The following is a 12,233-nucleotide window of genomic DNA, read 5'->3' on the forward strand; positions in this document are numbered from 1 at the left end:
CGATCAAGCCAATCAAGATGGTTAATTAAAATGATTAATGAATGCGCTCTCGCTGATGACTCTAAATATATAATGTGTTACTGATGTCAGGGTTGATTATTTCTCTATGTAGCACTGATGCTATTAAAAAAACTTTGGGCAGGCCCTGGCTGGTTGGCTCAGTGGTAGGGCGTCGGCCTGGCGTGCAGGAGTCCCGGGTTCGATTCCCGGCTAGGGCACACAGGAGAAGCACCCGTCTGCTTCTCCACCCTTCCCCTCTCCTTCCTCTCTGTCTCTCTCTTCCCCTCCCGCGGCTGAGGCTCCATTGGAGCAAAGTTGGCCCAGGCGCTGAGGATGGCTCTGTGGCCTCTGCTCCAGGCACTAGAATGGCTCTGGTTACAACAGAGCGTCGCCCCAGATGGGCAGAGCATTGCCCCCTGGTGGGCATGCCGGGGTGGATCCCGGTTGGGCGCATGCAGGAGTCTGTCTGACTGCCTCCCCGTTTCCAACCTCAGGAAAAAAAAAACAAAAAAAAACTTTGGGCAATTTGCATGTCATTGGGTAAAATTCCAATGATCTGAGCAAACAATCAGGATTTATTCTGCTGCAGTGAGTTCACATGTGCACAGATGCTGGAGAGAGAGAGCAGGCCTTCACTGATGGGCGGGCGGGGGGGGGGAGAAATTGAAATCTGGAGGGTTGATCATTTGACATCCATCACAACAAAGGTGAAGAGGCCTGGGATGACAAAGTACCTCATCTTCACACAAGAAACTCCAAATGGCATGAAGATATAAATATTGGTTATTCTTGTTTCAGAATTTTTCAGAAGCAGGAAAAAAAAAATCAATGACGGGGAAGCCAGAGGTTAACATGGTCTCATGCCTTTTTTTTTTGTTTGTTTGTTTGTTTGTTTGTATTTTTCTGAAGTTGGAAACGGGGAGGCAGTCAGAGAGACTCCTGCATGCACCTGACAGGGATCCACCTGGCACGCCCACCAGGGGGCGATGCTCTGCCCATCCGGGGCGTCGCTTTGTTGCAACCAGAGCCATTCTAGCGCCCGAGGCAGAGGCCATGGAGCCATCCCCAGCACCCGGGCCATCTTTGCTCCAATGGAGCCTTGGCTAGGGGAGAGGAAGAGAGAGACCGAGAGGAAGGAGAGGGGGAGGGGTAAAGAAGCAGATGGGCGCTTTTCCTCTGTGCCCTGGCCAAGAATCAAACCCAGGACTCCTGCACGCCAGGCCAACACTGTACCACTGAGCAAACCGGCCAGGGCCCATGGTCTTATGCTTTAGTAATTCCTTTAAAAACAAAACCATGAGGAAATCATAGGAGTCCATATTGGAGACCAGTGATTTTATTAATGAGACAGAAGGAAGAGGTGGTACAGGCAAGGGTGGGTGAGTACCCACAGCCACTGGATGGAGTGATGTGTCACAAGTACTTCTGGGCCTAGAAAGCAAGCTGGGGTGAGTACACCAATCACAGTCAGGGGAGAGACCAATCAGAGAATTGTCCTTGTGCTTGAAAGGCAGAATGAATCCAGTCTTGGGACTACTGCAGCTGAACTTGGGGAGGTCACGTGGGTGAAGGTAGCTGTGAGTTTAGAAAAGCATACCACAGGGACATTAAACCATTCCCAATGCCTGAACCTTTAAGGTGTTATGTTATTGGTCCCAATGTCCAAAGATATTTTCAACGGGAGGGAAAACATTATTTTCTGGACCACAATTATCTGCATATCTAGGTTCCATTCCTGCCCAGGGGCCTGGGGGAAGGGCTCTGTCTGAGCTAGAAGGTTCCCGTCATTCATGCAGCTGAGCCATCTCCAGGAAAAAGGCAGCAAATAATTTGGACCCCTCTATGTAGTTCCACCTAATGAAAGAAGTAAAGAACACTGTTATTTCCAGGTGAACGATGGAGAAAAACTAGTCTACAATATGTTGGTCAAATAAGTTTTTAAATATGACATATATGTTTGCTCACTTTTGATGTGGGAGACAAGCTGTAAGCTGGCAAAGTAATTATAGCCTAAAACTAAGCCTTTCCCCACACCCTTGACTGTTGCATGATGGGGAATGGTGCACTCTCATGAGGAATCTCATTATGCCTCAGATAAGTGACTTTGTATCAGAGACGTCCTTGTTTGTATATTGGATTAAAGGTTTTGATTTCTGCAATATAAAGTGGGGCAGACCGGGAGCTTGCTCTCTCTCAGTTCCTGAGGTTAGCATCAGAGAGAAGAGCAGAGAAAGGCCACATGGAGGGGAGGAGAAGCAGCCAAGATGGCAGAGTGCTGAAGGAGAAGCCAGTTTGTGCAGAGTTTGTGCAGAGAGAAGGAGATGGGGAACAGAGGTGAATAAGATTGGTGAGGTACAAACCTTTGATTCTAGAAAACTCGGATAAGTCAGTGGCTTTGGGAGCCCTGAATGAAAAGGGAAGTGTTTTCCCACTGTGTGTATTTCTTGCCTGCCGGGTGCAAGCTAGGATTAAAGCTAATGGCCCACCAGTTCTTGGCTCTGTTGTTTCATTATCGTCTGTCGGAATCAAATGAGAACCTGCATTGGCCAGGCGGCTGTGATGGTGGCCGTGGCTACTGGCTTTACACAATGTCAAACAGGAAGATGTGAGGACAGAAATTCAAACCAAAGGGTACAGTATGTTGGGAAGGTACCAGTGTGCTCGCCTGGGGTTGGGCAGTGAGGGCTGAGCCCCCACGGGAACCCACCTGTTGATCTTCTCATTCTGAGAGTGTTCTCCGTCATCCATGGTGCCGAGCGGAAGCATCAGCACACTCTTCTGGAGGACATCCTGGAAGATTTTGGCAACGGGTATGGTTGACCCATCCCGGATCATATCTGGCTCTGTTCCAAACACTGAAACACGGGGAAAGAAGGCATCTGAATAAAGTGTGGACAAGACTACACTCAGCAATCACCATCACCTCTGGTACCTGGGTAAGCGAGCTTCTTGCTGCTGTGCAATGTATGCTTTAACACAGTCAGTAGAGTCCAGGAGAAAACTGTGGTTGCCTTCTGTACAGTGACTTCCTTTTCAAAATATTTTTAAATAAAATGTTTATTTTGAACTAATTTCACACTTACAGAGAAGTTGCAAAAAAATAAAGTAGGGTTTACTTCTTATTCTACTCCTAATATTATCATCTTATATAACTATTGGACAATTGTCAAGACTAGGAAATTGAAGTTGGGACAATATCATTAACTAGACTCCAACCTCATTTGAATCCCATGACCCTTCCCCTTTTTCTACAACAGGACCCAAGGCAGAATCCCACACTGCCTTTTGTCATTGCTTCTCAGTCTCCTCCTCTGTGACAGTTTCCCAGTCTTCCCTTGTCTTTCGTGACCTTGAGCCTCTTGGAGAACACTGAGCATTTGTTTTGTAAAATGTTCCTCCATTTGGGTGTGTCTGTTTTCTCCTAATGAGAAGGGATCATGCATTTTGGCAAGAGTGCCACAGGTGATGTCCATACTTTGGTGGTGGTTTCATCAATTCAATATTAGTAAAGTGGGATTTAGGCTTTTTGTTTTTGGTTTTTGTAACCAATATATGTAAAAATTGCTATAATTAACTATCATCTGACTGTCTCAATGTTCATACTCCGATTTCAATGCATCCCATGAAATAGTTTAATGAACATCCTAGGATCTAGAAAAAGATGATTTCAAACCTTTCAGGCCAGTGATGGATGGGGGGAAAAAATAAAAGGAAGAAAGAAATGAGAACATGCCCCATGGTCTTTATCCACAGAGCAAGGTATGAATGTGAGTGATGGCCACAGACTTGATTCGTTAGCACACCAACGGGCCACAGGGGACCCAAGTGTTCCTGCCAGTGTATTTTAGATCTTTATCGTTGACATTGACAGTTCAATCACACACCTGGCCTCACAGTTACCTGCCTAACTCATCCTCACCCCAGGCTTTACTGGTAAACTACTGCTACCCTTGCTGGCACTGGGAATGGTGTCCTAGAGAAGTGTGATCCAAGGCTTGGACATGTCGTCTAATTTTTCATGTCCGTGTCCCTTGGATGGAGAACCCCCACAGAGAGTTCGACTTCCCAGCAGGTCTGGACCTCAAATTCCAGCTCTGGGTGTGGCCCAAGGCCTCATCTGTAATACAGTCATCCCTCCTCATCAATGGTCTCACGTTCCATGGTCTCGGTGGCCCACAATCAACCGCAGTCTGAGAATATTAAATGGGAAGTCCCAGGAGTAAACAAGGTCCAGATCATTCCCTTCACTTCCTCTCATCACGTAGGCATCTTATTACTCCCGCCATCACAAGAAGAGGGAGTGCAGTGTGAGATATTTTGAAAGAGAGAGACCACATGCATGAGAGGGTCCCTCTCAGCAGTTGGCCTATATGAAAAGGGCAGTTTTACCCAAGTTTTAAATATGTCTGCTTTAACCACTGCCCCTCGGCCCCAGCCGTTGGTCCCACTGCCAAGTGGCAATTCAAAACATCTGAAGTCCAACCTGTTTTGATGGCTCTTTTAGCTGCAAGATACTGAGTATCTTTAATGTTTGCAACCCAGGGGTGTAGTCCCAGCACCATAGAGACGGCCATCTGGTTGGAACTATTTCTCTTGGCGAATATGTACTCGAGATGCTGCCTCACCTGAAAAAAGTCACGTTTTCAATTGTAAGAGAAATATTTGAGTTACTCCCTCAGACCATGAATATAGTCTTCCATCAGGAATCATTGAAACCCCCACCCAACAAATGCAAGGGCTATGATCTGACTCGGTTCTGCCAGAGGGACGACGACATGCAGCAAGCAGGGTCCCCCGGTGGGAGAAACCCTTGCTCTCACCCCCTCCTCTAGTCCCCAGCTTCAACTCCCACCCTGCATCCTGACCACAGTGTCTGCTATTGTGTGCTTGTTAGGAATTGGCTAATCACTTGGATGTGATTATGGATCACAGGAATACTAGGAATATTAGGAACGTTGAGTGATCAGAAACTCAGCACAAGCATCATTTCTCAACTGGAACACGCCTTTGTTTGGACCTGTGGGCCCTTCAGGGACGTCCTGGGAGCAGCCCCACATGGAGCTGGGAGAGGGCCAGTTCCTCTGTTTGCCTTTGGCTCCTCTGTTCCAGCTGCCACTGTGGGAATCCCCTCATGAAAAACGCCGTACTCTGAGATATTTCATCCCATTCATCCCTTCAACAAATGCTTATGGGACACACGTCCTGTGACAAGAACTGTTCTAGGTGCCTGAGCCGGAGCTCTGAGCAGGATGGACAAGGCTAGGCCCTGGGGGGAGGGTGTTGTGAGAAGTGGGGGGGAGGGGTGGAAAGAGAAAATGGGGGAGGGTATTTAGAATGTCATTATCTCTTAGAAGACACTAACAGAGGACAGTGGGGTAGAGAGGGCTGGGATGAGGTATTTCTTAAGCTCATTTGTTCAGAGTTAACTGTTGAACTTGAGGTAAACTCAAGTGATGACAAGTAAATGGTTTAGACCCATAACTCCTTCCAGGTAACATTTTCATTGGAACGGCTCTTGTCAGAGCATGCCTTTCAGACATAGGGACAAACGACCATCGGCCCTGGAGGGTTCCCGGCTCAGTGCAGCCGAGGGCAGCTAGCTTCTTCAGCTGTGCCTAAAACCAATCTTGCCATTTAATGTGTAAATTTTTTCCATCACTGCAACTCCAAACGGTTATCTATCTGACTACTATAACTGCATAGAATCGAGGAAAGAAGTTTTTACTGAACAAAAACGGTATTGGATGTTTGGCATTTGCTCTAGTTTCTATTGTATTGGGGGGCAATATGGTCCCTCAATGCCAAGAAGAAGGGTGCTCACTAAACTGGGGTCCGTGGCTCTCAGGGAGGTGCTGCCCAGTGAAATGAGGCTGGTCGGTTACCTGTTGTTCCACCATGGAGCTGTTCATGTGAGGGACTAGACGGATAGAGAACTTCCCCACAACCCGGCCAGGGATGACTGTTTTGGTCCCAGGCTCATCGAATGCGCCCTCAACCCCGTGAATGGAGAGAGATGGATATCTCCACAGGTGCATCAGAATTTCCTCCTGAATGGAAATAAAGTGATTTTTATTACATACAATAATGAGCGATTAAAGCTAGTCCAGTTGGATTGCTGACATCGCAGTTTCTGTACCTGGGCGCTGTCCATGACAAGTTAATATCCCCCTGCTTAGCTGTATCTGGACTAACAATACAAGTTTCTCCTCAGGACGTGAGGGCCTGTGCCGCTGGCCCCTACCCCGGCCACACCCGTGGATAGCTCCTCGTCACCCGAGCTCTGAAGTTTCCACCGGATGGAGAGTGAAGAGGCCCTTTCAGAACCTCAAGGGCAAGGACACATTTCCATCCCCAAGCATCACGGTGATGGCTTGCGTGCCAGATGCATTTTACTTTGCAGAAAGCAGCAGAGGACGCTGCAGACATTGGAGCCAGTTCTCTTTCTAGAGACAGCCCCCCCCCAGCTTGTCTGAGGAAACAGAGACTCCAGCATAGTAAACCCTCGCCCTCTGATCACCGTGACCCTCCCTCTTCTGGCGTTTCCCCAGGAAGCAGCAGCTGCACCCAGACACCACAGCCCATACCAAAGAGGAGGCGACCAAGAAGGGAAAAGGGGAAGATCTGAGTTTGCCATTAACAACACTCTCAGCTCTGGGTTAACTCACTACATCAAGGCAGCAATACAGCAATTCAGAGTAGCCCTAAGTGTTGTGGTTCTGTCTAGAAAAGGTGGACTCAGAGGTAGAGCATCGGCCTGGCATGTGGCATGTGGATGTCTGTTTCTCCCCCACTTCCCTTCCCCCTCCTCTCTCTCTCTCTCTCTCTCTCTCTCTTTCCCCCTCCCACATCCATGGCTCAATTGGTTTGAGCACATTAGCCCCAGGGAGTTAGGATGGTTCTGTGGAGCCTCTGGCCTCAGGCACTAAAAATAACTCAGTTATTGAGAAGTGGCCCAAGATGGAAAGAGCATCTCTTGGTAGGGGGCTTGCCAGGTGGATCCTGGTTGGGGCACATGCAGGACCCTGTCTCTCTGCCTTTCCTCCTCTCACTTAAAAAAAAAAAAAAAAAAAAAAAGAATGATTAGGGGCTGTAGAGCTGGAATATTTGCAGTATTCTCACTCTTCAAACAGACAGGAAGCCCAGCTGGCATGGGACTGAGTCTGATGAACTGAGTAGGATTGGCAGGGCTGTGGGGTGAGCGAGTACCCTGTGGATGCAGGCCTAGAGAAAAGTCTGCTTAGTCTAGACCTCAGAGAGGTGGCCGTGGGAGTGAGAATTGGCCTCTGAATGAACAGCTGGTCTCAGTTCTAAGATGTGGAGATTAGCAGCACACAGAAAATCAGGCACTGGGGGAAAAAGTGTCACTTCATGTTGTCATTCCTTTCAGATTATCTGCCCACTCATGGCCATACCTTGGTGTCAAATAGAAACTTCTTAACCTGACTGCTAGTTCGGTATTCCTCTAGGTCCAGGTCAATGGCCCAGTACATCTTCATTTCCTCTTCCGTGAGAGGAGCTACATGGTTGTAGATTCCAGGGATCAGAATGTGACCCGACGAGTCTACGAGGCTACCTACAAGACACACATGAGAAACAAAGGCAGACACATATGGCATATGTGCTGATGTCCTGCCCTGGAGCAGGACCATGGGAGACTCTCCGGGGTGGCAGGAGGCCTGAGACCGGCTCTGGTGGCCGTGGCAGAGCCACTGACCGCAACTCACACCCCAGAGGTCGGCCTCATCAGGGGAAGGAGCCGCTCACCAGGTGGGCTTGGCCTGTGTTAGACCCGTTTCACCGTCCATCTTGTCGGTGGAAGGGAGAAAATAGGTATTCACAATAAATCAAATCCGGAATCATTCACCTGCATTGCATTCAAGGTCCCAACTCTGCCTTTTATAGCAGATACATAAAAAACTGTTTAAGAGTTTTATCTTATCCTGAGATAAAAAGTAATGTGTTCATTATAAAAAATTTTAAATATATATGTGTGTGGATATGTGTATCTATCTATCTATACACACATACCTGAGAAACTGAAAATTATCGTTCCTTCTCAAATTCTCTCCCCCTGCACACCATAATGATATAATAAATACTCATCATTAATCAAAAGCATCACTGGGGTCCAGTTTGTGAGATGAGATAGGCATTATGATCACAAGAGCCTCTGCAGTGACTGGCAGGAAGAAGGTTGACTAGTCTGTTATTCGTGAAAGACTTTGGGGATTACTCGGAATGGGAGAAATCATCAAAGAGCTATACAAGAAGCTGGTTCGAGATTGAGTAAACGCTGCTCACTATCTTGGGAAAGTACTCATTGGAGACAAACATGCAAGCAAGGTAGCTGAATCCATCCTCACTCCATTTGGGGGCTGTTGTTCAAGGAAAGACACTTCATGAAAACATGCTCCTCATTCTTAACATGAGCACAACTTGACAATGTCAAAAAATTACTGTGAAGACTGTACTCTGTTAAAGTCAGCGATTCCTAAGTACATGGTGGAGAAAGACCTGTGACTCTATGCAGCTCTGTCCTTGTGCACAAGAATGTCAGCAGAAATCTGAGGACATGCACTAAAGGGGAACTGAGTGATTCCAACATTGGTGCTGGGTTTGTGTTGTGTTCTGATTTAGGCAAGGGTGACAGAGGGTGGACTGCCAATCACCGACAGCCAGTCCCACCCGCTCGCGCCCAACTTGTTTTCTTTTTTTTTTTTTACTTCAATTGTACTACTGGGTTTGTCTCATTACCTTAATATACAACATATTTTATTGGGCTCAGTGAGGGAAATTCCATAACTCAGGACGGCGGATGGCTGTCAGCGGTCAGCCGGACTGTCTGCAGGTGCAGTGACACGAATGTAGGGGAAGTCCCAGGGGGACCAGGACGGAGCTAGGGAGGTTGCAGTTGAAAACAGTGACATCTTCCCTTCACACTGTGCTGCTTGACACCCTCAACCCTCAACCCAGGCTTTCTCTGATCCTCTCCAAGCATGGGGACCCCACTCCATGTCACACTACCACCGTCCATGGAGAGTTTTGTAAGGGGGTGGTTCCTTGGATTTAATTATGTCTACACAGAGCCAAGCCACCTGTTGGTCCACTCCTGGGGGGTCACACTGGTTATTTAGCCTTGTGTGGTCAGAGGCGGTCCCCTCCTTGGTGGAAGGCTGGGTCTTATGTATTGTTGCATCCCAGCATTCATCCGGTGCCGGGAACATACCAGGTGCCCAACAGCTAGGTGTAACACATCAGTGCTCATCAAGCCTCCCGCCATACCTCCTCTGCACAAAGCGGGTGAGAACCATACAGTGGGCGCAGTCCAGTACCACTCAGTTATGGATTATTTGATCTGTTTCAAAATTAAAGAAAGTGAGACCCTGTGCTTTTCACTCCATTCGTGATCCTGACCTGACTTTTCCAGGCACAGCAATATACGTTTGTGGGGCGGAGTGGAACTCTATGCCTGGGTGAAACCATGGAGTCTAGAGAGACAGGAAGGAGCCACCATGCTTGGGGGGAGGGGCACTGCATCGTAAAGCTAGGAAGATGCCGTTCCTGAGGGGGAAAAACTATGTTCTAGGAAATAGAGAATTGGCCTTCCCCTCCCCACTCCCCACTCCCACATATTTTAAGTTGCATGCTTTCTGAAGCCTCCTGGAAACAATTTAAACACTTAAAAGGGAAACAGCTTGTTGTACTCTGTCTTTGATTGTCAAGCATGCTGTATAATGTGTCTAAAGGTGCCCTTTGTCCCAGGTGAGATAGACCTGGGTATTGTGGGGTCTGAAGCTTACATAACCTGGAAACCTGTTTTTAAAAAGAACACTGAGAGGGAAATATAAAAGTGCAGTGTCCCGGCTAGGACTGAGGAAGGGGTCCCTGTAAGAGAGGCCTCTGAGCCCAGATCACAAAGCTTCCTTCATTCCCAAGATGCCACTCCAGCTGCTGGGCAGTCATGATGTAGGCAAGAACCAGAGGGTGGATCAAGGTGAGCTGGCGAGGTATCCAGAAACACACACACACACACACACACACACACCCCTAACTTCCGCTGTGTCCACCAGCCCCCCTACAGGAGGTCAGAGCAGGGGCAATGAGCAAGCTCACTGGAGTCTACGTTCCACTTGGGGCCATAGCAATGAGGGAAAGGAAGCCACGTGGGGCCCATATACCTGGCCCCATCTCTGGGTCCCTCTCTGGAAGTCTCTTGATGCTAGGCTACTATCCTTGAGCATGGCCAGGTGCGTCATGGTGCCCAGTAAAATAAAAGGGAGCAAATCCGGCAAGAGTTTCAGTCTGCAGGAAGAATTAACAAGGACTCAGGCAGCCCGAGGAACACTTAGCCGAGGCGGAACACTGAGAAGGGGGCTCTCTTCTTCTCCGCCTTTATTCACAGCTGGCATGGAAGCCCAGGGAGGAGAGACACCCTGGGCCCATGGAACTATATTTCAGTGGGTCGCTTGATGTTTACAAAGTGATGTGAGATAAGACATTACCAAGAAGGGCGACCAGGTCGGCCATGGGCTCATTGAGGATGCCACCGAAGGTTCCTGAGTGAAAATCCTGACCTCTGCATTTCACCTGGAAGACAGGCAAAAAGGGAAGACAGAGGCTAACCGTCTCTCACATGGTGGGACACACACCCCAGCAGTGACTCTTGGGACTCAGGGGAGTCCCCTGACATCATTTCTCCTACCGTCCAGTCACGTGACTTGGAGCATCCATGTCTACTCAACAGAAGATGGAGCCCAACCCCAGGGAGGGCACTGTCACCTCTCCGAGTCCACCTGAGGTGGGTAGCTGCCCTTAACCCCTGACGGGAGGCTGAGGGTCTCACCCTGTCTGCTCCCTGCGCTCTTGTTCTCAACCCTCCTCCCTTGGGGCTTCCCTGCCACCCCCTCAGGGCTCACCAATGCCCTTATCAGGGCTCTTGATACTACGGTCCCATCTCGTCCTCCTTTGCACGAACAAGTTTCCTGAGCAATGTTTCTATAAGGACCGTGGCAGCTCCCTCCCCCCTCTCACGCCCTCATCCTATCTTGTAGTGTCTGTGTCCCAGGGCCGGACACCCTGGAGAGCAGGGCCTTGTACTCCGGAACACCGCTCCCCACCCGAGACTCAGCAGCAGACAGTCCGTCTGCCCAACAGAAGGCACACTGCTCCCCCAGTGCCCGGGGACACAGGGAGGTACCTCTGTCCTCTCCCACAGGCTTCCCGCAGGGCACGGACAGTTAGTGCGCACACTGCTCCCCCAGTGCCCGGGGACACAGGGAGCTACCTCTGTCCTCTCCCACAGGCTTGCCGCAGGGCACGGACAGTTAGTGCGCACACTGCTCCCCCAGTGCCCGGGGACACAGGGAGCTACCTCTGTCCTCTCCCACAGGCTTGCCGCAGGGCACGGACAGTTAGTGCGCACGCTGCTCCCCCAGTGCCCGGGGACACAGGGAGCTACCTCTGTCCTCTCCCACAGGCTTGCCGCAGGGCACGGACAGTTAGTGCGCACACTGCTCCCCCAGTGCCCGGGGACACAGGGAGCTACCTCTGTCCTCTCCCACAGGCTTGCCGCAGGGCACGGACAGTTAGTGCGCACACTGCTGTGTGAGAGGACAGACCAGAGTGGCTGAAGAACCCACGACTTCCCAGGAGGGACTTCCCGCTCTGAATCTGCATCCTGTCAGTCGCAGTCAGTCTGCACTGGTAGAAAAGGGGGAGGAAGCGGACTAGACGTGACAGTCAGTGATCACAATCCTGGGGGACAGAGGTGGGGGTCACTGTGCTCACTTCAGAGGGAAGGAGCCTCAGGGGCTGTCCGGACATCATTGAGCCAGAACTGGGCTGCAGGCTGGGCAAGGCTGGCCCCCTCGTTGCCCATCCCAGGCATGCAGCAGGCACTGTGGCTCAGGTCTCATCCGGACACAGCACCCCAGCACTCATAGGTGGCTCCCTACCCGGGGCTGCAGCTCTTGCCCTCAGATTCCAGAGCTGTAGTTCCTAAGCCTCTTAGCTTGTGAGTCACAAACCCTCTGAACTCTGCCTGCAGAAAAATGCACCAAGCACATCCACTCACGGTGGGGGGGCTTCATGACCTTCCACATCCTAAGACCTACCTGGTCCCTCAGGCTTGCACCCAGGGAGAACTCTGCTCTCACAAGGGCTTTGTCTCAGCCCCTCCACGGCCCCAGGGGGCCCCTGCCTGCACTCCCGCTGCCAAGTGGGGTCGGTGGTAC

At 50.0% G+C, this 12,233-nt stretch overlaps 1 protein-coding gene across 1 annotated transcript in view; it reads right to left on the reverse strand.

Annotated features, from left to right (window-relative positions):
• Positions 1 to 1,291: 1,291 nt before the first annotated feature.
• The window catches only part of CNDP1 (carnosine dipeptidase 1), a 29,339-nt gene continuing 18,397 nt past the window's right edge, over positions 1,292 to 12,233 (reverse strand). The window contains exons 7-12 of the mRNA XM_066247309.1: positions 10,503 to 10,587; positions 7,413 to 7,573; positions 5,883 to 6,047; positions 4,484 to 4,625; positions 2,708 to 2,855; positions 1,292 to 1,854 (exon numbers count right to left, since the gene is read on the reverse strand). Of these exons, the coding sequence (XP_066103406.1) occupies positions 1,785 to 1,854; positions 2,708 to 2,855; positions 4,484 to 4,625; positions 5,883 to 6,047; positions 7,413 to 7,573; positions 10,503 to 10,587 (771 nt within the window). The 3' untranslated portion in view covers positions 1,292 to 1,784. The remainder of the gene's footprint in view (positions 1,855 to 2,707; positions 2,856 to 4,483; positions 4,626 to 5,882; positions 6,048 to 7,412; positions 7,574 to 10,502; positions 10,588 to 12,233) is intronic.

The sequence above is a fragment of the Saccopteryx bilineata genome, chromosome 11 (genome assembly GCF_036850765.1).
Source record: "Saccopteryx bilineata isolate mSacBil1 chromosome 11, mSacBil1_pri_phased_curated, whole genome shotgun sequence".
NCBI classification, from domain to species: Eukaryota; Metazoa; Chordata; class Mammalia; order Chiroptera; family Emballonuridae; genus Saccopteryx; species Saccopteryx bilineata.